General features: G+C 39.3%; 1 protein-coding gene across 1 annotated transcript in view; it reads right to left on the minus strand.

Annotated features, from left to right (window-relative positions):
• The window catches only part of MICAL2 (microtubule associated monooxygenase, calponin and LIM domain containing 2), a 135,859-nt gene that overhangs the window by 94,286 nt on the left and 17,070 nt on the right, over positions 1–24,503 (minus strand). The window contains exon 2 of the mRNA XM_054068117.1: positions 17,422–17,779. Within this exon, the coding sequence (XP_053924092.1) occupies positions 17,422–17,685 (264 nt within the window). The 5' untranslated portion in view covers positions 17,686–17,779. The remainder of the gene's footprint in view (positions 1–17,421; positions 17,780–24,503) is intronic.

Below are 24,503 nucleotides of genomic sequence, written 5' to 3' on the forward strand. Positions count from 1 at the left end.
GTAGATCCTACTCTTGCACTTTGTCATCTTTTTTGAAACGTATGGGGTCAAAACCAGCACAAAAACCTTGAAAAGGTAATCCCTACTGTGTTTATGTTCCTACCTTTATTAAATAAGGAAAGGGACAGTACCAGTGTACTGTCCTGCCCTTCCCCAGCTCTCTGTTTGCATGTAGTCACAGGAGAAATCTTCTTGCAGTCAGTCAAGAACAAACTTTGACTGGCTTCCTATTTTCATCTCCTGTTACCCCAGTCCCCTGGCTCATCAGGGGCTGCTTTTGAAATTAATTTCTCACAGTTTAACACAGATCATGACAACTGACATCACAAAAGGAATTCTCCAAGGATCAATCCTGAAATCTAACTAAAAGGGCTGGAAAACTGCCAGCAGTTTCCTGATATCCAGGACACCATTCACAGCTCAACTGTCTTTTAATGGTGCCAGATCATGCCCTAAAAAGGCAAGGAGTAACTTGACTTTTCAAAGCATCTTCCGCAAATTAATCAAAGCAACAGTTGTTGAAAAGGCCAGACAGGGAGCTTTTGCTTATTTCTTGTTCAGGCTGGAAATGAAAGACTTGTACAGATTACAAAACAGCTTATCCAAGAATAAGATCATGACTAGACTTCTTTGACCTGCCTGAAGAACCAGTATCACATCGGATATTATATTCTCTTTTACTACTGAAAGGATACCACGTTAGTGCAAGATAACAACACCAAGAGAAGATCTTTTTCTCAGTGAAAAACCTCATAGCATATAGGGCTGATCTTCTGGCTGCAAATGTATGTAAATACTTCCTGCCAGATGAGAAGCTTCATTAAATTTAATAAGTCCTCAAGAACAGCATCTGTGTTACACAAGACAAGAGCAGGCAAAAGTACAGAAAGAATAAATGAGGAGGAAGAAAACACAAATATGCATTCATGTGGCAGATTAAATCACGTGATTTTAAAGTGCTAAAGTTTCCTCCTTTATGAAAAGCATTTATCTTTGCACGTATTTAATCCAAATATCTTATAAATGCTTAAAATATCACGCAAATGTCCTCTAGAAGAGGATATTCACACGCTGAGAAATCAGGAGCTGCAATAGTTACTCTGAGTTGGTGATTCCCTGTCCCGGGCCACAGCCTAGCACCATGCCCGCAAATTCCCTGGCCAAGGGGAGAAAAGCCAGGCACTGTGAATGCCCTGCACTCACCCAGACAGTGCCCCTGCCCTGCAACAGGCAAACCTGCACTCCAGCACCTCATCAGCAACAGGACCAAGTAAAGTTACCTCTGTTGAATTTCCTGCACCAAACTCCAGCTATGCAGTAATCTAACAGACAGCCCAGAAACACTAACTCCTGCAAGTACCCAGCACCATGAGAATTTTATGTGAGCTAAATTCATCTACTCTTCTTGCAAATATCCTGGATATGAATGATGCTAATTACTTATTACAATAAATGTGACGATGAAAATTTTACAGCTACAAAATAAGTTATCATAAGGAAATGGACATGCTGGTTTGAGCTACACTTCTGCAAGAGCATTTTTAGAACACCAGTTACAAAATCGCCATTGAAGAGAACAAATCATAGAATAGCTTGGGTTGGAAGAGACCTTAGAGATCATCCAATTCCAAATCCCCTGCAATGGGCAGGGACACAACGCAAGCTTACGGGCCAGTAATAGCTGCCTAGGGACAAACTTAGTAATTATAATTTTAAACTGAAATAATCCTAAGTAAAGCAATGGAATATGTGTAGTTCAAAATAAAACACTAATAAGTCCATGCATATCTTCCAAAAGTTGTCGACTTAAGCTACTGATTAAATACTGTTTCTACAGTACTGTTAAAAACTACCATACTTTTCCTAAAAGATAATTACTAGCTTCCATATAAATTTTGTTGCAGATTATAACCAAACATATTACTCCTTGTGTTTATCTTCAGAACGAAATAGAGCAGAAACATCATGTCATTTTTTCCCCAGTACAAAGGATATCAGAAAGTTCCACTCATAATAATATAAACATACACAACATTTGGTAAATCTCATAAGCCTGATTCTACTCACAGGTTGATCTGACTGCAAGAGACTACTATCTTTCATTTTAATATGTTTAAGAATGGCAGTGCCTTGAAAATCTCCAGAAAATGTTTCTACGCTAAATTAAAGCGTTTAGAGCTGAGCTCTCCAAAAGCAGGGACTTTCGTGCCAGAAACAGGTTTTTTTATATGATCTCCTATATATAATGTACAAATATATGACTTAGAAAATAGGAGGGGAGAAAAGGGAGAGAAGCATGCAAAGTAGGGGGCTCTTGCAACGCCTTTCTTCCCTCACTATTAAATCTGCAGCCTATCAATCCAGGCACCTATATCACATTCTAGAAAAGCCATATGCAGTTTAACAGCTGAGAATTTGCAGAATGCCTCCATTGGTTTTCACACAGTAAAGTACGCTTACAGAAAAAACTGAGGGTTTGAAAGAAAAGAGCAAGTAAGAATACTAGCCCTCTGTTTAAGAAAAAACAAAATAACACTCCACAATGACGTAGTCACACAAATCTCATCCACCTTAATAATTTAAACTCAGTTACCTTGAAAAATGCAAAAAAAAAAAAGTTAGCTCTCAGCATTTACATGCTCAGAGTCAAGAATCCACCAGCTGGTAGCAGCATGCAGGTAGGAGATACAACCAAACAGCACATCTTTACACAGCTAAGAACAGACAAATCCTGTTGTAGCTCAATGCATTACACTGTTATCATCCAACTCTCTCTCTCTTACTCTTCTCCCTTCCAAGGTACCCAACCATTAAACTAATCCTGGAAAACAAGTGGTTCAACTATAATCCACTTCATATACATTCTTGGAATGAAGACAGAAGCCACAGCCACCACTCCATGAATTCAAGATCTTCTCATTTCTGCCTTTCAATTGTTTTGGAGGCAAAGAAGACAAGATTATTTTAGACTCCAGCCCAACAGCAACCAGACAGACACAGACATGTCCTTCATTGTCCTAACGCATGCCAAGTCAGAAGTACCACTTCTGCTCTTCAGTGGAAATGCACATATACCCCAGTGTTAAAATAGTGAAAACCATCTACCTAAATTATTTAACTTCCTTTAAGTTATATGTACTATTTACCCAAATCACCAATTGAAAATAAAAACTATAGGAATGGATCTTGGTATTAGAAACAAGCACTAAGTGGTGGCTTTGCCCATGCACCTCAAAGTAGCTACTTGGTGCTGTGGCTGCCTCCAGCAGCTGCAGCCCTCCCTACACAGTGACAGGAGGCTCTGCCCACACACGGATAGGATGCAAAGGGACAGAATGCTTCCCCTTTCCGTGGCAAACCCTCTTCCGCCATTTGCTCTGGGTTTCCGGTGCGTTAATTTCTATAGTCACCGGATCTCAGACTTCTCACACCAGCCCTGGCCTTCATACAACATTCAAAGTGACAAGGATGAACGTGGATTAATTTGACTGACTCCACAGAATTACATCCTACACGGATATAGGCAAGTATCTATTCATGATAGAGCCAAGTGTGATGCAACACGAGATAGGGACAAATTGTAATGAAACGACACATTTTCTGGATCAGCAATGACTGTTTCCCTGGAAAAGCTCCAAAGAGAAACAGCTGCATAAGCATCTAAGGCAGACAGCTACCAGAAGCTGCAGCGAGGAGCTATCTCCACCACAATGCTTTTCACTTCATCCTCTTTACTACAGATGAAAATGCTTCTGGCAAAAATAGGACTGCTCAGTAGGGCATTCCTGACTTACTGACTTACAGTATTTGTAGTCTCAGATTTTATCACATGAATTCATTGACAGCCACTGGATACAACAGTGCAATCAAACACACCCCAAATCCATTAAGTAGTCAATACACTTCTAAAGTTTGAAGCACCATCATTGAAGTCACTGGAAAATAAAATTCTATATGCTACTTCAGACAAGGTTAAAACTGTCAAAAGCTACAGCCTTACTTAAAAACAATATGAAAAAGAAAAAAAGGTTAAACTTATCATAGGCATGACACGTTTCATCAATCTAAGATACAAGTCTCATCTTGCTACAGTCCTGGTCTACCAAAGCACTTCTATATGTCGTTGCTCCCCTAAAATCAACCCTGTTCATGTACGTGCTGCTTCTCTTTTCGAAGACGCCCCCCCCCCCCCATACAAAATGCTTGCCATCTCCTTTTCTACTAAACAGCCCAGCCACTGGCACCAATGAAGGATGTGTCACTATAAAATAGCTTGGTTACCAAACACATTAGAGATACACCGGTATAGGACTTTCCTGACAGTAACATGCCCTGCACTACATGAGATGCCCGTACTCGTTGCCCGACTTGTTGAATGCTGCCGTACCTATACAACTGGTTTTACTAAAAGCCAACAGAACATGACCCTGTCAAGAAACTGTAGCTAAATATGACAGTGACTTGGAAGGTGTCCATTTGACTACACACATACATAGAAAAGGGACAGTGCTGACCTAGAACAAGAATTCTTTTCTTCATTTTTAGAGAGAGGCCACATACTGAAATGTATACCCAAAATTTCTGTGGTTAACAGATCTATACTACAAGCAAATATAAAAGAAAAAGGAAAACAAGAAAAAAATCATTCTTACAAAGGAAGGGGGAAGAGAAGGTATAGAAGCTAGTTAACCTTACCCTACAAAAATTAAGTAATCTTTAAAAGCATAATTTCCTCTATTATATTGTGTTTTATGAACTCCTTGTAAATTAGTATGCTTACAATTTTTTCATTTGACAAAAATAATATTAAGTGCATTTTAATAAGAGGCCCTAACTCTTCAAAGTGTTATGTGAGCACTATTTAAATGCACTGCAGACAGTTCCAAAATCTACCTTAAAATATCATTAAGATTAGGTTGATCTTGCTGAATGGACATTTTTAGAAAGTGAACACCACATTAATACTACTGTTGGGGAAGCTCAAAGGCAGTTGGGAACAGCAAGGCTCATGCACCCCTAACTGCCACCAACTGCAGCAACAAAACCCTGTCACGGCAACACGATGCGTCCATTTCTGCTTTCAATCCCACCAGTATTTTACCCTTTGTAGCCCCAGCTGAGCACCTCCAAAATATGCACTTCTGTCATCCCCTGACAAAAGCACCTATGTCAGCAATTGACAAAAATGGAGGCACTGTTATTTTTCTTCTTAAAAGACTGTAATGTAGATTTGAGGCTACCTAATTTAGGCTGATTTGGGGCAGAAGTATTTTCCCAGCACTATGCCCTGCAGCTGCTGCACTCTCAGCTGGATGCACAATCCAGGGATCAGAGGATCTATCTTTATTGCCCTCCTGTTTTATTGGGTCAAAATACCAGAGTGAAACATTAGTACATTTATTGCATTCATTTGGCTCATCTTTACTGAGATTTTTCTCTCTTTTTTGGAAGATAAGCTTCTGCATGGAAAAAAAACACGTGCCTTCATTTTTCCTGGATTAATTTGGACACATTCACCCATCCGTCCTCTCTGCCTTTCATATATATACTAATATTAGATCTGTTCATAAAAACCTTTCCAGAGTTTGAAATTAAAGCAATGGTATAAGAGACATTTGAAACTTATAGTCTGCTATGCAACGTATTAAAGAAAGGCTGTAAGCATTCAGTGTGCTAGAAGGTCGAGAGTTCCTTTGTTGATGCACCAAAGCTGTCAGGACTTTGTTACTTGCAGCTTTTCAGAAGAGCTCTCTAGGGTGGCATTGGTCACATTTAAATGTGTTGACTTGACCTCAGAGCTTCTACAACAATTTATAAAAATAAAATTTTAAAAATTGCAGTTGGTAGGCATAATACAGAAAAGTATCTCTAGAAACTTCCACTTCCCCTGCACCACAATTAGTTACAGTTTTCTGAGGAAAACATGCACATCATCTGACAAGAAACATTGTACTATTTTTAATAAACAGATCATCCACCAGAAATCAGGCAAGTCCTTTAATCCAAAAACCTCCTCAAATAAAGCATAAAGTAAACGCTTTAACATCCTTTGGAATTAAGAGGATATTTGCTGCTTTTTACCTGTCTTTCATTGTAATCAAAACAAGGGAAAAAGAATCCACACCCAAAACCCTGAAGAGATTGCTTTCTTTTTTTTTTTCTTTTCTGGCCAGTTGCTTAAACAATCAAATGGAAAACAAGATAAACCTTGCAGAAAGAATGTTGCCTGACTATCTCGGTCATCAATATGGTTGGCAGCATTTAAGTACTCTACCTTTTTTTTCCCCCCCTTAGGTCTGTCACAGTGAGATAAAGCTTTAAGGCTATGGTTAAAAATTTGGCTACCTCCCTCCCCCCCAAAAAAAAAAAAAAAATCACCACCCCAAAACCACAAAACAAACCAATTCATCCAGAAACAGATGAAGAAACAGAGAGAGGTGAACAGAGATGAAGAAACAAAGGGACCAAGAACCTCACCCCTGAAAACAGCATAGAGCAAGCAGAGAACAAGCCTGGCGTATTGGGAGCATTGCAAATAGTGACACTCGCAAGACAGTGATTGCAAGAAAATAATTAATCCTCCAGTACTGAGTAAATGAACTTATACAGAATCAGCCATCACGTCTGAATCAGAGTCCTGATTTTTAAACTACTATTTATTTTTAAAGAGCTGAATCATTTAATCCTATCCTTCTAAACTTTCTTAAGCAGAATGATTGTACAGTAGTGTATGGCAGCTATAGCTGAGCTCAAAATTAAATGCTGTACAAGGGAGTTGCAGTTCTGGGCTTCTGCGATCTATTTTCTTTCAGAACATTATATAGTCTTAAAAGCCACTACATTTTCCAGTGCTTGCATCCACAGCAATTTAACTACTAAAGCCATATACAGCTCCAAAGAGCGATAACCTGGGGTTTTTTTTCCAGTTTAACTGGTCACTTACATACGAGTTTACCATAGGTAGATGCTACTTTTACGTTTTTATTTACAATCTGAAAACACTAGGAACTGACCAACCAGCACTTCTTAGCAATATGGCATCTGATAGTGTCAATAAGCAAGATGGACTTGAACAATTTAAACAACCACGATTAGAAAACATGTCTGTAGTGTGGCATTTTTCAGGAAGGTTTCTGACAGCAGTCAAAGTTAGTAGTAGTCAAAGAGAACCCACAAATCAGGCTGCTGCCAACATATTGCACAGCAAAAACTGGATTTCAGCACCTATTTCCAAATCCTTTTTGGCGGAATACAACGGTGGTACATAAAAGTCCTTATTACTGAAGGAAAGAGTCTTGAATAATGGAAATAAATAGAAAAAAGGTGGAAAATAGGAAAAGGAGCATGCTTCAAAGAGAGCGGCAGAGTTGAAGACATAAAATTTAGCAGCAAATTGCACATCACGAGGTATAATAATCTCTTTTACAGTAACATCCAACACAACAGAAGGGAGATAAACATACATAGGAGATCAGTGTTTATTTACACAGCCACATATTAATGACTCTGTTTTCATATTCTAGCCAGAGTGAAATTCAGCCGGAGGCACCGGCCACACTTGTTCTGCTATGATCACGGCTGTATCTGGGCTGACGGGCAGCGAACCTCCCAGCCCAGATACCTACAGCCAAGCAGCCCTGCCGCCTGTCAGGCCAGCAGCAAGCAGCCCCAGCAGCAGCCCCATTAGTCACAACCTGCCAGGAAAGGCTTCCTACCCTGTCTTTTACCCCTCTAGAAAAACAAACAAACAAACAGTCAAACAAACAAACAAAAAAGAGAAAAGGGGGGGGAGAGAAATAAATGCCTTCCACAGAGGACTGGCTGATCAGCGTAACTTGTTATTAATGATCTGGGTGTGTAGTCCTTGGCAGGAAGCTCACTACCATCCTCTGCAATATTTTTCTAACCTCAGTTGCAATTTACCCTCAGGCAGTTGTTTTATCTGAATTGTAAATCCAAAAGATGGCAGGGAGTGCAGGCAGGATGAGGAGGTGGACGCCAGCCACAGAGAGGAGGATTTGCTGCTGCACTGGTCCTTTAAAAGCTGCTGCTGTAACTCATTCAAAGGGGCGGTGGAAGTAAGCAGCACAAGACTCATTCAAAGTGTGGTATAACCACATGGTTCTAAGTTAGCAACTTAGTCAAATGAACAAATCCAAAAAGTGATACAAGACAAGCAAGGATGAACCTCTTGATTGGTTTCTTAAGCGGAAACAGGCATGACCTTGGGTAACACCGACTGTTCTCCAGGACTGAGACAGGAGCAGCAAACGTCCAAGGCAAAAGGCAAACTTTGAAAATATTAATCAGAAATTGATCTAGCGGTGTTAGTGAGACTATTAGTGAGAGAAGGAGAAATTAAGAACTGTTTTGGTTGTGCTCCAAGTAACTATGAAGTTCCTCTTTGTGTCTTCTCTAACATAGATTAGGTGAAGGTATTTAAGCCTCTCCTACAGATCACGTTCTCTAGAGCTCTGACCATGCTCTGCTCTGGACTTGCCCTAGTTTATCTTGCTCTTGCCTATAACATGGGCTTCAAACCGGGCAAAATATTTTAGCTAGGTTTTCACCTGCACCAACTACATGGGAAGGAAATATCCCAATCCTTGACACACAGCAGGCTGCCTTGGACAGGCTCCCAGAATCACCTCACGCTGGGTCAGTTCTACACCCTATGGGCTTGGGCTTGGTGTGTGGTCCATTATGAGCACCAGATTGTTTCATGCAGCACATTCCAAATTTTTTCTGAGTGTTGCACTCCTTCATTACGAGGAGTTGTAATTTCCCAATAGCTTTTAGAAATTTTATCTTTCCAATCTCAGATAATTTCTTCAACTTTTCAAGACTTTCTAAAATGCTGACCCTGTGTTTCAAAGCACTTGCAACTCATTCTAGTTTGGTTACATTTGCACCTCCTCAATCCAGATCCAGATTTTTAATAAGCGTAATAAGTACCAGTCTACAGCAGGAATCACTAAAATCCCCACTTCATGCATTTCTCCAGTCTGGCAGCAAACTATTTCTAGCACCACTGTAAGTACAGTTCTTTAGCTGCCCGTGTGACATAATTTAACATAAACTATATTCATAAATTCAAGCCAATGCTCTATGACGGTCAAGTCAGAACTGCAACTTCCGCTTCCCTTGGACTTGCTGAGCCGATTTCTTTGTAAAGCAGGAAGATACCTATATGTGGCAGTAGCATTCACAATCAATGCAAGACATCACCACTGTCCACTTCATCCTTCATCTCACAGGTGGTTAGGGTAACAAGCCCACAGCTCTCACATATTTCCAATTTAAAACTCCTGTAGATATGAAGTATAGCTCTCCTGTTAGCTGAAATGATGCGATGCTTGTCCTTCTCTCTGCCATCACCCAAGCCACAGAACAAAACCAAGGCCCATTTGGGTACCTGCCAGACTCTCACAGTTCTGGAAGATTTGAAGGAATATGTGACCAGCTGCCAGGACAACAGCTCCCCTTGCAAAGGCTTTCTCGCCATTGAGACACTTAGTTCTCTCTACTGCCAGGTTTGTTTCAAAATACAGCTTAAACTCACCCAAACATTCTCAACCTGAGGAAAAGGCTGAAGAATTGGAAAATTATAATAACATCACATTATGGTATAAACTCAGATTATTCTTCAGTTAGCACTTTTAGCTATGTATACAGGTTAAGACACAAATAACCTAGAGATTTGAAATTGCAAACAGTTTTCTGGGCAAGTTTGCAGACAAACAGATTTTGTGTGTAAGTGTAGATGTGTTAGGGAATGTAGGATTTTTGAGAACTGAGCGACACAAAATAATCCACCTTTAAACACCACAGCAGAGAAAGAAATTAACCCACTTTCAAAGGCATTAAAAGGCAATTTCTACATTGCATTTACAACGGATCCCAGTCAAATTAAACTCCATCACTATTAAGGCTTTCTTTAGCGAGAAAATGCAAATAGAAATTCCATTGTTTGCTTAAGAAAATCAGTTTCTACTGAAATACTTTGCATTTTCATTTCTTATACAGTATCTTTTAGAACTATGGTATTTTGCATTCTACCAAAAGCTATTTGCACAGATTCCTCAAACAGAAAATAACATAGAGTTAGATTTCTCAGCAGAAAGAGGAAAGAGAACAACCACATCCCCAAACCCCCAGTTCTCAAGACAGACATGGGAACCTCGGGAAGGACCTGAGCCATAGGAGACAGGAAATTGCCTTATTGTCTGAAACCTGGGTTTTAGCAGCCAAGTGTTTAATCACTTCTTGGAAGAAAAAGTTGTGTATTTCCTCACTTATCAGTACATAAACATTACCAAAGTGAAGCTGGAAACTTTGCAAATAACAAACCATAACAACCAGATCTGGCCCCGCTGGGGACTCTTGGAAACCAGGAGGAAGGTCTTATCCAAGCAGAGCACCAGCAAGGGCTGTGTGCCAGGGGCCAGGTGGGAGCACTCCTTACCCCGCATACCTCAACCTGCGCAGTGGATGGACGTAGGGCCTCACTGCCACACACAGTCAAACCCCAGAACCCAACAACCACAGATAAGGGAACACATCCTGTCCTAATCTTTTGTTTCACTCAAACTTAATTAAGTCACTTGTGGTGACAATAGTGGTGTTCTGTGTCAAAGTAGCTGAATGTTACACAGCTGAAAGTAGCTGTGGGAATCTTTATAAAATATTGAGGAAATTGGGTCAGGGTGGGACAGTTCCCTTCTGCCAATTACTTGCAAAGCCATTAAGTGAGGGACAGAGAAACAGCGGAGGGCTGTTAAAATACAGACATAAAGCTACTGTTATCTGGCAAGCCAAAAATTTTAAAATTCCCAAATGCCTTAAAAAGCCTTATTTAGGCTGTCTGATTATGTTACTTTGGCTGGGCTTCATTGTTTTTCATGACTGATAAAGCTGAAAAATCGTGTGTTTGTGGAAATGTCTGCAGGATAATAAAAATAAAGTGATTTCATTACCAAATCACATGCCAAACATTTGCTTTTGCTGATGTAATTTGGCCCGATATCAGTTTAAAACACTGCTCAAAACGTCAAATACTTTGTTTTATTTTCAGAGAACCCTGTCTGCTTCGTGTTCTGTCATCACCTGAGCTTCTCCCCACACCCTCTAAAAACCTTTAGGGAAACGAATGCATAGACAATGTTCAGTAACTGTGGTTTCAGTGCATGTTTATGGATGATCTGCTGCTTCTCCCCTCATCTCAAACAAATCTATCATTCATTTACATTAGTCCCATATCTTCTACTACTTTGAAATAACTCTGTAAAAGTTACTTATTAAAATTCTTAAAAATAAATTTACAATGCAAATCCACTGTAAGGCTTTAGGTGACCTGTCCTGAAAGGCATAACAAAGCATAGATACCAAAAGAAACAGTTTGTCTTTTCAGTGTACCAAACACACTTGGATGCCACTTAAAAAGTCAGTAGACTACGTGGTCCTTAATAACCCCAACACCTGAATAGGCAATGAATTCTGCTATCCAAGTATTGCACATTTATATTAAAAAAAAACCAAGCAAACAACTGAGTGTCTTTTTGTGAAAAGTCACCACCTTTAATTCACTGAATTTCCCATAAATATAGTATCCTACGTATAGTTTCAAGAGTTATGACCTTTACAGGAATGCATTTTTATTATAATAAAAGACTTAGCAATGCTATCTAATACATCTAAGTTAAATTTGGTGTATTCATTATAAACCATGATTATCAGGTTTGGAAATCTCTCTATTTCAATTATTATTTTGAAGAGATTAGTAAGTCCAGTAAATGGGATGTGCCATCTGGATATTCGTTCTTTATATAATAAAAAAGTTAAAATTTGCATTTCAATGTTTGAGTTGGAGCACTACTGCCATTCCCTTCTTTCATCTTGCAATTCAATTAGTCTCTTCCAAAAAAAATATTTCTCTGAAGGGGCATGATCAATCATGACACTTGAACATGAAACTCACTGACTTCTGGTAGCAGTATATTGAGCACAAGAGAAACCTGGTTGAAAGTTGCCTCTGAAGGACCAACAAATACCAGCACTTCAGAAGCAAATTTAGCCACAATACCAGCAGGTTTATACATGGTGGTTGATTTGCTTAAATAAGAGACAAGTAGTTGCTTAGCACTACAGAGGAAGGTGAAGAACAGGGAGAAGATCACATCTAGAAGCCAACCTGCCTTATTTACTATCAGGTGCCTTATTTACTATCAGGGGCAAGACTGGAGGGAGACCGCGATATTTCTAAACAACAGAGGACTGGCAGGAAGCCGATTCCTACCTAATAACAAGGAGGGACATCTGCTATCCACGCCTCATCCTGCTGATAACCCTACAGCTACAGCACTCAGCACGACCTGAGAGTACCCTTCCTTTTCTCAGCAATGTGGGGAAAAAGAGCACCAGGCAAAGTAGGTTTTATTAGCTTCCAAAGCATTCATTTGACATTTGGAAATGGAGACAATATGAAAAGGAGTGGAAGGGGTTTGGCAAATAAAGACCATCCTGTTTTATCATTCATGGGAACATCAGCGTGGTTAGTACAGGGAGACAAGGCTCAGAGCCAGTGCTGATTCAGTGACAAAACCTCCAGCCTCCATCCCAATTTCTGACCCAGGGCTCCTTTTGAGCTGACTCGCACCCTGACCCCAGACTCCACCTCTGCTGAAGCCACATGCTCTCTGTAACGTTCCTCAGCTCGAGCAGCACCCCACCAGAGGAGCCTGTGGAACCCTCCCTACATCAGACACACCAATGTCACCGAGCCTGGGTAGGACTGACAGCATACGGCACTACTGAAAATAGCCACTGCAATTTTACGCAAGCCCTGGAAATGAGGTCATACATAATTTTAGAGTCATTCTCTTGCAATAAGTTTCCCAACAGCAGTTTTTGGAGACGAACCTAATCTACTATAAAACAAGCTTTGAAAAGTCAAGTCCAGGAACGAGGAAAACAAGATAGGCCCACAGAGACTGAGTTCAAGATTGTTTCATTTTTTCTCAGGAATCTATACAATATATATACATATATACCTACAAATGCACATACAAATGTATTTACATACACAGCACTCAAAACATCTTAGCTCAATTTTTTCTACTTGTTTTATGCTAACATTGTCCATCTACACCTCAAAACCACTGCTCAGACTGTGTAAGTCCTCTGCTCAGGAACCACGCTCAAGGTGGGGTCTACAATAGAGCCAACGCTCAGAAGATCGAGTCATGCACAGAAGTTTCCCACTGCCCTCACCCCAGCAGGCAACACCATCATCTGGAACTGAGTATATCCAGAGACAAATGCTAAAGTCTACCAAGGCAGCTGATAATTGTACATCAGCACTTTGAACAAAGTTTCCTTAGTTCTCCTCAAGTGCAAGCACTTGTTTTCAAAAAAACAGCATACAAGTTTGAGGAGGAAGACATCACCCCATCTGCATGCTTTAGAGAATCAACACCTCTTTTCAGGGTCTGGGATGTTTCCAAGTGCAGCAATCTCTGCTCGGTCATGGGAGAGCTAGAATTTCAGGTGCACAGCCAGGTTCTGCCCTCTGATACACACACTGAAACATCAGTGGGAGTTTCATTTATACATGTATGCACATATCTATAATTTACACAGTTAAGCTGACAGTAAAACAAGTAGAGAAGCTACTCCATACAGAGAGGTTCACATAAATGTTTAGAGAACATTCACATGGGTCTTTAAAAGGCTATTGAATACACTCTGCAAGTAGCTGGATGAATTCTTGTTCATCATAGTACATTTTGCGTGTTCAAAAATTTAGAGAGACATTCAACCTGCTAGCACTGTGAACATCTATTAAACCTTTAATCTTCTCCAATTGTCTAGACATATTTCATTCCACAAAGAAACAAATAATCATTACAGATTCCAAGCATGCTACTCTTCCATGATTTGTATTGATTAGCAAAAGGCAAAATTTAGAAAGAAACTTTGCCAGGACAATAAAGTTACACTCTTTTTGTAGACACATTTGTAAAAATCACAGTATGATTTCTAGAGCTTTGGCTTCTTAGGACAGACTCCTCTTTCTGTCTAACACCGGTGAACTGTGCCAGCTCCAGAAGCAGCTTTTCTGAACAGTACTCATTCCCATTTGACAAGTTTGTAATGGAAGGAAATGTAGATTTGATACAGATTTAACGTAGATACTGATGGTCTCCTACAATTTCAAAAATAGTTTGTTTCTGTCCCGATTTTGTGCATGTCTGTCTATAGCACTTAGTTGTTTTTTTGTTTGGTTGGTTTTTTTTCTTTTCTTCAAAGAATTATTGGGAAAATAAAGTCCACAGTAAGGCAACTCTGAAATAGCAGTGGGTTTGAACTCCTCAAAATTTTTTCAACTAGTTTTATTCATCCAGCTTAAAATCATATCATTGTAGAAACTTTGAAAGCTGTATTTGGCAATGTTCTTGAAGAGCAGTTAAGACACAGGATTATTGTTATTTAGTTGGAGTAGAATTTTCTGTATGTATAAAACCAGCGTGTATTGTAGTGAGTAACTTAAGCTTGTCTGAAGAGTTTATAAGCAGGAAAAATTAACAAGTACAGCAGTTAGCTCTTAAATATTGGGCAAAATTTTTTTTTGTTTGTTTTTGGGTGAGGCAGCAGGTTTTCAGTTTGTAAAAACAGAAAGAAAAAAAGAAAAAAGACCATGAGTAATTTAGATCCTGACTGCGTTTTATCTCCTTTATCTCCTCCAAAGATTGAGAAGATTGCAAGAAGCCAGACAGGTTGTAAAGTGGTATCTAAGAAGAACTGTGAGCTGCAGACTCAGAGCTCATGGCCATAACTTCATATAAAGCCTTCAAGCAATGTATTTTTTTAGAAAGGTGCCTACCAGCAAACTTGGCTTTCTCTAGAGAACAGCAATTGCAACAAGAGACATAACTCATTTTGTGATCCTGGTTAACAAGTAAGATTTTTACTCTGGGCTGATCTACTTCAGGTACCTCCAGAGGTGAGTGCTGAGCACTGTTGTCAGGATTTAGCCTGCTAATTCCTGTTTGCCTCCTTCACTACTAAAAACAGTATGCAAGAAAGGCAGAAATTTAAAATCATCAGTTGCACTGCAGGAAAATCGTGGTATGTGTATTGTAGCCTAACCTCTCTGTCAATGGGATTTTGGTTGGAATGCCAGCATTTCTGAGAATCCCTTATCTGTAAGTGGGGCTGACAGGGTACACCATCACAATGATCACAGAGTCCACGGTCTTCTCCCAACATGTCTACTCTCATTCATGCTGCATAGATAGGCTTTCACAGCAGACTGTGATTCACGTGTGAGGAATGTTTGGTAGATACCCCCACAGAGCCCGCAGACTGTGGTTACAGCTTTCATTTGCAGAGATTCATGTTTCTTTTGTTAAATCAGCGATGACACAGTGAAGTGCAGGTCTGGGCATGGTCCAGGTTCCTAATAAACATCTACATGTATTTCATAGCATATCTATGCACGTACTGCTCATATACAGATATTCTATATTCATTTGCAATTTGATCATATGTGCATCATAGATATGTCCATTAATTTCTGCAAATACTTAGATCATGCCACTGAAAATAAATCTTTACTGTCAAAGAGTAGCAATATCATACTTTCAACACTGTGAAAGGTGTTGATTAGCCTCCTGCTTGGCAACTTTATAAAGCATTACACAGGCTGTATCTTATGTACCATCCAATTTTGATGAGTCTCCTCACCATATATAAAAATTAATCACTAAAGAAGTTTGCAGAACCAGGTCTTGGCTTTCTAATGCCACAACTAAGAGAGAGAGACACTTCATTTTTATATTTCACATGGCTCTTAAAACTGCCTTTTGTGTTGGAAATACTTCCTCAAACTTACCATGGAAATTTGGACTCAGAGCTGTATGTGTAGGTGAGGTGTATCTGCAATATCTCCTATAATTTGTTAATTATCAGACACTTTCTCACTCCTTCCCTTTCCTGTCTATTTTCATCACAAAGTTGCTCAATGACATATGTTCAAGGCCTTTTCAAAAGAATAAAAGGGAGGAAGGAAGCACAGGTCAAAAAGGGAAATGAAGGGAAAAAGGAAAGCAGAAAAGGAGAGGCTGTCAGGAAAGCAGTACAAATCGCTGTAATATAGTAAGGGTATTTATTGCCTTAGAAAAAGTTAATATTAATTTGGAGTGTATTAAAAATTAATAAATGAAGTCAGAGGCCTCTACATATACCGAAGATAATATGGTGTCCCTCTCCCTGGTGCTTTTGAGAAGAAGAAAAATTTCCTGGCGCTTTTCAGTTTTCAGTGGAGTGATGCAAACAACAAGGAAGAGATCTTCAATGCTGCCTGTCTATTGAGTCCATAAAATAACACTTCAGTGACAGCTTTAATTAAAAACTCCACCACAGTTTTGTGCCTAGATACTCCCCAGTGTGCCCTTCCTTTCTGTTCTACTTCTATACAGCCAAGTAGCTTCTTAAAACTTACCCTTCTCGAGGCAACTTTCAGCTATCACTTCCAGTAAAGAAGTGACTTGCTGTCAGACAAAGCTATTGAAATACTGTGTGATATTTAAATTAAACAAGTGGCATGCATTAGGGTATTTTGTACAGTTTTATCAACAAGATTTATCCTGACATTCAGTGGTTCTCTCTATCAAAATATGGTACTGCATGCTCTGCTGAAAAGCATCTCCCATCCTTTCCATGACCAAACAGACCACCTCCTTCAGTAACTACCACACAGCAATTATCCACATTCTGGTCGTGAAAAAGTGATTACAGGAAAGTATTTAAATCCCTAAACAGTGCAGGATTCCTCTCTTGCTGCTGTTTAGTGACTCGAGACAATGCTAGGTGATGAAGACAGATCCCAGGCCTTCAAGTAGCACTTCCCAGAGAACATTTTAGGAACTGCTGTTGAGGCACATTTGGCCCGCCCTGGTCTCTCAGAGCATGCACCAAGCAGCATCCTGAGGAGCCTGCTGAACATACTATGATTTGCACCTTGCAAAGCTCTGTTTAATAAAACAAGTAGTTCTTGTGAGGCTGGAATGAAGGAAGCCTAATGCCTCATAAGTTTAGACCTTACGCCTGATTGAAACTGACATCTAAAGAGGGCAGAAAACTTTTCTGCTGCAATTGAGGCAGATTGTAGAGCAGAGTGCTTTTAGGACCCTCCTTACATGCTGTATTTCCACAAAACTTGCGGAACAAATATATCTGAAAATTTGCCAAAATCACTTGGTATCAGCCAGTTTTGAAAAGTATATTAAAGGGAGGGTTACATGAATTGACATGTTACATAAATTGACATATTACATGTGATGATATAGACCTTGCTTCTGCAGAAAAACAAGTTTAGAAGACCCTAAGCTATGAAATCCAAAATTTAACTTCTCCACTTACCTTAGTGTTCATACAAGACTTTCCACGTTTATACTCTTTGTGACTTGCTCTTTTATCAAGCTTGTTCCACAAAGCTTTGGCCTTCCACGTGGTCACTCTTGACTTAAGTTTGGTGTAAAAGTTTCTATTGTCCAAAGGATCTAATTCAAGTTGGCGAGTGAGGATATTAAAGGCCTGAATGGTACCTTTGCATGTTGATGCTTGTACAAAGTTTTCAAATATCTGGCCAGCTTGACTGTATTTTTCATCATCGATTTCCCCCATATTCAAAGAGATGTGTTTCAAAAGGATTAAGCTGGAGCTCTTGTACTGGGGTACAGGTGATCAACACTACCAAGTATTTCCAAGCATGTTATTCCTAGAAAAGACAAACGCAGGTCATGTTAAAAGCAGGTTCTGCCTAACGAAATTAAACCCATAAACAGTATATCCAACACGAACATAAAAGCACAGCATGTACCTGGGTAACCAGGTACAAAAAGTTAGTACTAGCATCCAAGATAAGCATTACAAGTAAACATAACATAGTTGCGCTGTCATGACATGCACTTCACAAAGACTGTCATAAAAATTCTACAAACTCAAACCTACTGCTGCAAAAACAATTAGCTTCAGTGAGAGCCAAGGAGATTCCTTGAATTTTTGTTTTGTGGTGCATGCTAGATAACAGATGAAGAAAAACCAAATGCCCAGATGCTTTTCCCAAGCAGAATTTCTGTCACAGCAAGTACACCTCTGGCAATGTTTTGGTCTTAAGAATTCTTGGAAATCTGCAGCCCAAAGTCAATGCTATTTGGGGGAATTTTCTCCCATTGTACAAGCTAGGGCCAAGAGCACAGCTTAGCCAAAGCAATACAGAATTGGTACAATCGCTTGGCACAAGAAAACATAGAGAACAAGCTACGCAGAAACATTATCACAGAAATGAAGAAACAGAAAACAAGTAACACAGAGCACTCCCCTTTTTCTAACTCTCTTGCCAAAAAATGAAAAAGGGTTTGGTGCTTTAGTGCATAGAAAGGAATTTTATCTCCACGTTGCCACATGTTAAATGCTAAAGTTATGTGTTTGGAGTCTTACCTTGTCATGTGCCGATGATATAAAGTAATGGTGCTTGGCCCACTAACCCCTATTGGCTTGTCCTAGTAACTTGATCACTGTCAAACCGTTCCTGATATTCCAGATAAATACCCTAACATTCTGCAACAGCAATGCTATTCTAAATTGACATAAGTTTGCAAGAACTAGAATACTTTCTTTGTAGCAGTCCCTTATCCTTCTTTAACCTTGCTCTCAGTATTTCATGGGGAACATCTCAGTCAGCCAAAGTCCATAGAAAATATTAAGTGGCTTTCACATTTTTTAAGAAAATTGTTACAAGTTCTGTATAAACTTGTCTTCAGAAAAGGCTCTACCCAGACCTAAGTCCAGAGACTGAAGTCATGTATTCTTTTTCTTGCTGTTGAAGAATTATCTATCAGTGCAAGAAATAAACTAAATCGATGCTTGTCTAACCACCCACATAATTAGTTATTTTGCTTGGGATATCATCTGTTGGCTGATAGTTTCAGAATAAATTGTTAGAAAGGTCTTTGAAGTTATGCTTTTTAATTTAACACTGTTCACAAACTATTCATTCTCTGCTTGCATTTCCTTCAAAGAAGAAAAGAGAAAACATAAACAGTCTGTTTAAGTAAAGAAGAGACCTACCATGCCTATCAGACAATTGTCTAACACAAAAAAATATTATGCAACTCATTAAAGAGATCCCATGGGGAGATATAAGGAAACATTTGGAATACTCACATTCCCTGGCTGCACTCAAAATAAATAACCTTTGTGTTCACATCATCAGTCTGTTGTTGGTTTGTGGGTAAAATAAATTGGCAATGTTGAGAGTTTGTACATTTTCTTAGACCAAATGTCATGATTAAATATTTTGTGCCAAGAATAAGTCAGGAAATTTTTGTTTTCCCCTTTGAATACTTCATTTATACTATGCTCCATGCCCTTTTCTGAAGAGCTTTGTGGCTTTGCGACGTAAAAGCACAAACATTTTATATGCCCTGACTTTCAGAAGGTCTAATTTTTCAACAAACTGAGTGCTGTGAACTCCCATTGACTCAAAAGGAGTTGAGCACCTTTCCAGGTTCAAGTCCTCAGTGATTAATGAATGAGCAAATTCCTCCAACAATCGCATGCCAGCAGGAGGGTCAGTCCAAAACCAGCCAATAGATCCAGAAGTTACTACGGGAAGAGGAAAGACAGGGGACTGCCATACAGAAAAAGCTGATATATACCTGGTCTTAAACTTTACACCAGTGCTATTACAATGAGAAGACAACACAGGGCAACTGAAGGTAGCAACAGCACATTGTAGGATGCTACCATGTCACTTAAACGGCTCGAAACAGGCATCCCAGAATTCAGTACCCACTGAAATAAAGAATTAAAATTGAGGATAAACACTTACTTTACACAACTTCCATACCTGCCTGAGAAATTTTTCTGTAATACAAAAGGCAAAGTACTTTGAGAGGAAAGAAAAATAATTATGGACAGCTTCTTGGCAAGTGGGGAAGCATAAGTGAAATGTTCCACCTTGGCCATTTCCGCTAAGGGAGTGACAGCTAGATTAGGTTTTCTTAATCACTATAAACTGACATTGCTACTTCCTCAGTGCTACCAAAGACTTTGACCCACTTAACAGCTAGAAAACAATACTTTCTCTCTATTGTTTTCATTAGCTTACCACAAGACAATGATACATGAACATAACACAAGTATCTTTAAAAAGTAATTCTGGTATAATCAATAAATGAGTCTGATCACAAGCTCTTTAATATCTTTTCTACTCAGAGAGAGGAGACTTTTATAGTGATGGCTGTTTCAATCCAGCAAGGAAGGGAGAGGAAAGAAAAGCTAAAAGAGCAGAGCTATATCTAATCCAACCAAAGAAGAACAGAAGCATGTGACAAGGCTGATAACAGTGAGAAGACAGAAGAGATGGTAACCAGGAGCCACTACAGGCAAACAGAAGTGGAAGAAAACATTTTTAGCATGATGCAAATCACTGGAAGCAAGTATTGCATACACAGAAATATGCACAGAAGGCCTGGGCTTCCTCTGCCGTTCTAGTGGGGAAGGGAGTACTTGGGAAGGACAGTTAGGACACCTTCCCCAGCCTTAAAACTTCCCTCTTCCACCATTACAAAGTCAGGATTGAGGCTATTCTTTTGAGGCACATTTTTTTCTCCCTATGAACGTCCAAACTCTTCCATCTTGTCCACACTGAAAAGCAGTGGAGTAGAATCTTGACAGAGACATTTGCCACTACCAAAACATTTCTCCTCACTGTGTGAGAGGTCATGTTCTCAAAAGAAAAACCACATTTTGTGGTCAGAAAGGCAGGATGTGACAGGAGACTCTGGTTACTGGGGTTCCTGGCTTGCTGGAAACAACACCTTTTTTGCACGAGCACTGTGTTGACAGATGGCAAAGACGAAGATAGTGCTCTAAGTGTATGCAGCTCATGGAAAAGTATGTCTTTTTTCTGAGAAGTCACCACTATTTCACTACAGTACTATACATAACTCACCGTAAACAATGAATTAACTTGTTGAACGGAGTAATTCTTAACTATAAATAAAGTTTCCTGTTCTGCAGCTGTCTGAAAGACTTAAGAGGCAATGCATAAACTGCTTACCTGTAGTAAAATAAAAAAGAGCATTTGGCAAAATACTTGAGTTCTTAGAGTATTATTATTTAAGTTCTTTATTCCTCCATCCTACAGATCACTCTAGGGAAGAAACAGATCCAAAAGTCTTATCAAGGTGAGTATTGATGCTGAAACTGCAAACTGTGACCTTTTCAAAGTGACCATTGAACTTCCTCTGGAAATACAACCCAAGAAAGTGAATTTATTTGAAACTTTACTGAAGTGCTACAGAAAAGGAAGAAAATTAAAGAGCAGGAAATAGTCTGTATGAACAGTTCTTTCAAGTCAGAACTGAAACATCTATGAGTTAAATGCACAGCTAAACAGAAACTGTTATTTTAGATCCTGTGCATGATGTACAAGGTCTGACACAATAAAATTAAGACTGTGCCTATAACTTTTTGTTTAAAAAGTAAAGAAAATCAACTACAATCACCTTCAAAACAGCTCCCTTTGAGTTGGCACACAGCTGCATGTGATGCTGTCAACCTTCAAAGCAATTGCACAGATCATTTTTCTTAAAGACTGTTGAGGATCTATGTTTTTTTGCTTTCACATCTTCTACTGACAAAAAATGTGTTTCTTCAAGCACCAACTTGATCATTGGGAAGAGGTAGAAATCACAGGGAGCCACGTCTGGTGAAAAGGGTGGGTGCACAAGGACGGTGATGTTGTTATTACCTAAAGCTTCACAGACATTGTGGGATGGCAAGACCAATGGTAAGAAAATGTCTATATTTGAACACACGTCCACCCATACTGAGTGAACTGATCGAGTTGAGCCTTGTCTCACTGTGACAGATTAGAATATGTTCTAGAACTACCTCTTCTTCTCTCTCCTCCCACTCCCAGTTCCCAAGCTATAGGGTCAGTCTCAGGGGTTTTGTGCCGGATCATGTATTAAGTGCACAGAAGAACTTAGCCTTCCATGCAGCAGTGGTAATACGGGAGTCTCTGGAGGGCTCCCAGACACATAATGAAGACACTGGGGAGAAGATGGGTTGCATTTTGATGACCCCTTCTACCGTAATAACTTAACCCAACCTTCCTTCTGCCTTCAGTCAGGGACAAACAGGAATGTCAGATGATAAAATCTGAGAAGTGCTATTCATGCCTGGTGGCTACCCAAGAAGAAAGCAAAGATGTTATTACAACTTAAAGGAAAGCAGTGCAAAACCAACAGAAAGGAAACAGAAATTAAAGCAATGGTACACGGGCAGATGTATACATGTAAAAGCAAATGTCTCCAGCCTTGGCTAATAGTTCCTGTCAGTGAAACTCCATTACTACAGATGATTTTGAGAATAGTGGAAGAAATGATTCCACTGTCAGGGTAAATCCACTAATAATCACTAGTTAAATGGATGTATGGAGCTGGTTCCCACGTGCACATGAAGCCTTTCAGCATAATATAGCAAGTGATGACATTGACATATCGGAGTCATTAAACAAAAATAACTTAAATGTTTGTCAGCAGTACCATGTGTATTGCTTGTCATCAGTGTTTTGAGGTAGTATGCTCAAAAATTAAAACTTTTTTGGCTTAGTTGTCCCACTGGAGAGAGAACCCCCCTAATTTTAATTCAAATTTGCAGCACTTAAGTCCTTCCTTAGTCCCTTAATGCTCTGTTTCTAATATTTGAGAACATGTTCCTTGGGAAGATTAGAAAAGAATTAAATTCCTCGCATTTCAATACCACTAATCCTCATTCCATTTTCAATACAGCCCTAATTCTGCCATGTTTACAGAGAATAAATTATTTTCTTAAGACTTCAGTTTGGCATACAGGATACAATACATTTATTGTTTGCCTTAAGTTAGAAACATCAACAGAAACGACAGATTGGATTCTGCAGCATCTGTAGCAATCATTTATTTTGGCCATTCCTCACCATCAGTAAAAACTACAGTATTTCTGCTGTCTCTTCCCTGACGTAACTGTCTAAAATCTCAATCTCATTATAATAAGTGAAATCTGCAACCGAGACTGGCTATCACAGGACCTTCTAGGTTTTTCAGCTTAGTTTCTACTCACATTAGGCACTTTGTTTTCATGGTGACCATTTTAAATATAAATATTTCTATCTGGAGGAAACATAGCTTTTTGGTGGTTTGGTTTCTGTGCATGTTTTCCTAGAACTGACATAAAAGGAAAAAAATTTTTAAAATGTCATTCTTGTAACAACTGAAAAAAAAAAGCTCCCTTGTTTTTCTTATAAAACAACTTAAAAAAACCCACAAAAGTACATTTGCCTAAAATACTTGTTTTCTATTGGTGGCAAATAGGAAACACATTTCTTAAGATGCACAATCCTAACAGAAACACCAATGAACAGAAATTGCCTTGCAAACAGTCTCTCTTTATAAACAGCCAGATTACTTTTCTGCATTTTTATTGAAAGCTGACTTCCACAGAACTCCTGCAAAATAACTTTTCAGGCCAAGTATGGAATTCAAAACAGTTCCTACCGAGACACTATGTGCCTATGAACTTACAAGGTTACTGTACACGCTATCGGCTTGTTTTGCTGAAGTTATACGAGACATTTCAAACATAAGCCTTCCAACAAGTGCTGCTGTGCTGATTTAACCTGCTACATCTGGAATCATCCCACAATAAAATATAGCCCAAAGCATGTGCAGAAGTACTCTAACATTTTGCAGTGACTATTTTAGATACATTCACAGGAGGTACAAAATAAAATGACCTATCCATAGCATTTTATCTGCCACACAGACTCAGTCACATTCCACACATTTTAGAGTTGAAGGCTTTAAAAATAGCCCACTTTGTTCCTTGATGTTACTGGCCTAAGCTTTCCAGTTTTACAGTGGGAATACACTAAGATACTGATTAGAAAATGACATCGATCACATGTGCCAGCAGTTTGCATATGCCTCCATTCATGCAAATATATGGGATGCTGCCCAAGAGGCCACTTGCAAACCCAGAGATGGAGGCTCGAACGTCTGCCCTGGCACAGCTGCTGGTGGGGCCCAAGCCATGCTGCGTTATTTTTGCATATGGCCCCTCTTGTAACCCAGAATTCAGACAACACAAAATGGAAAATAGGCAATCACAGGGTTCACACCATTCTGCTGCCTGCACAACAAGTCTTGTCCTGTGAGCATCACTAAAACCCCTGGATGTTCATTTTGCAAAGCACAGGCACAACTATTTCAAGTGAATTACAATGGATAGTTTCCCAGGCACCTGTATGCAGCATATACTTAAAGTACTCATCAGAAATTAGTAAGTCTAAACTTTTAAGTCCTATGCTTTTGAGGAAAAATGTCTCTAGCCCTATTATGAATCTCTGCAAGTTACAATGAGTATTTTAAAATTCTCATTTCTAACAGAGG

This window comes from Cuculus canorus, chromosome 5, assembly GCF_017976375.1.
Source record: "Cuculus canorus isolate bCucCan1 chromosome 5, bCucCan1.pri, whole genome shotgun sequence".
In the NCBI taxonomy this organism is placed as follows: Eukaryota; Metazoa; Chordata; class Aves; order Cuculiformes; family Cuculidae; genus Cuculus; species Cuculus canorus.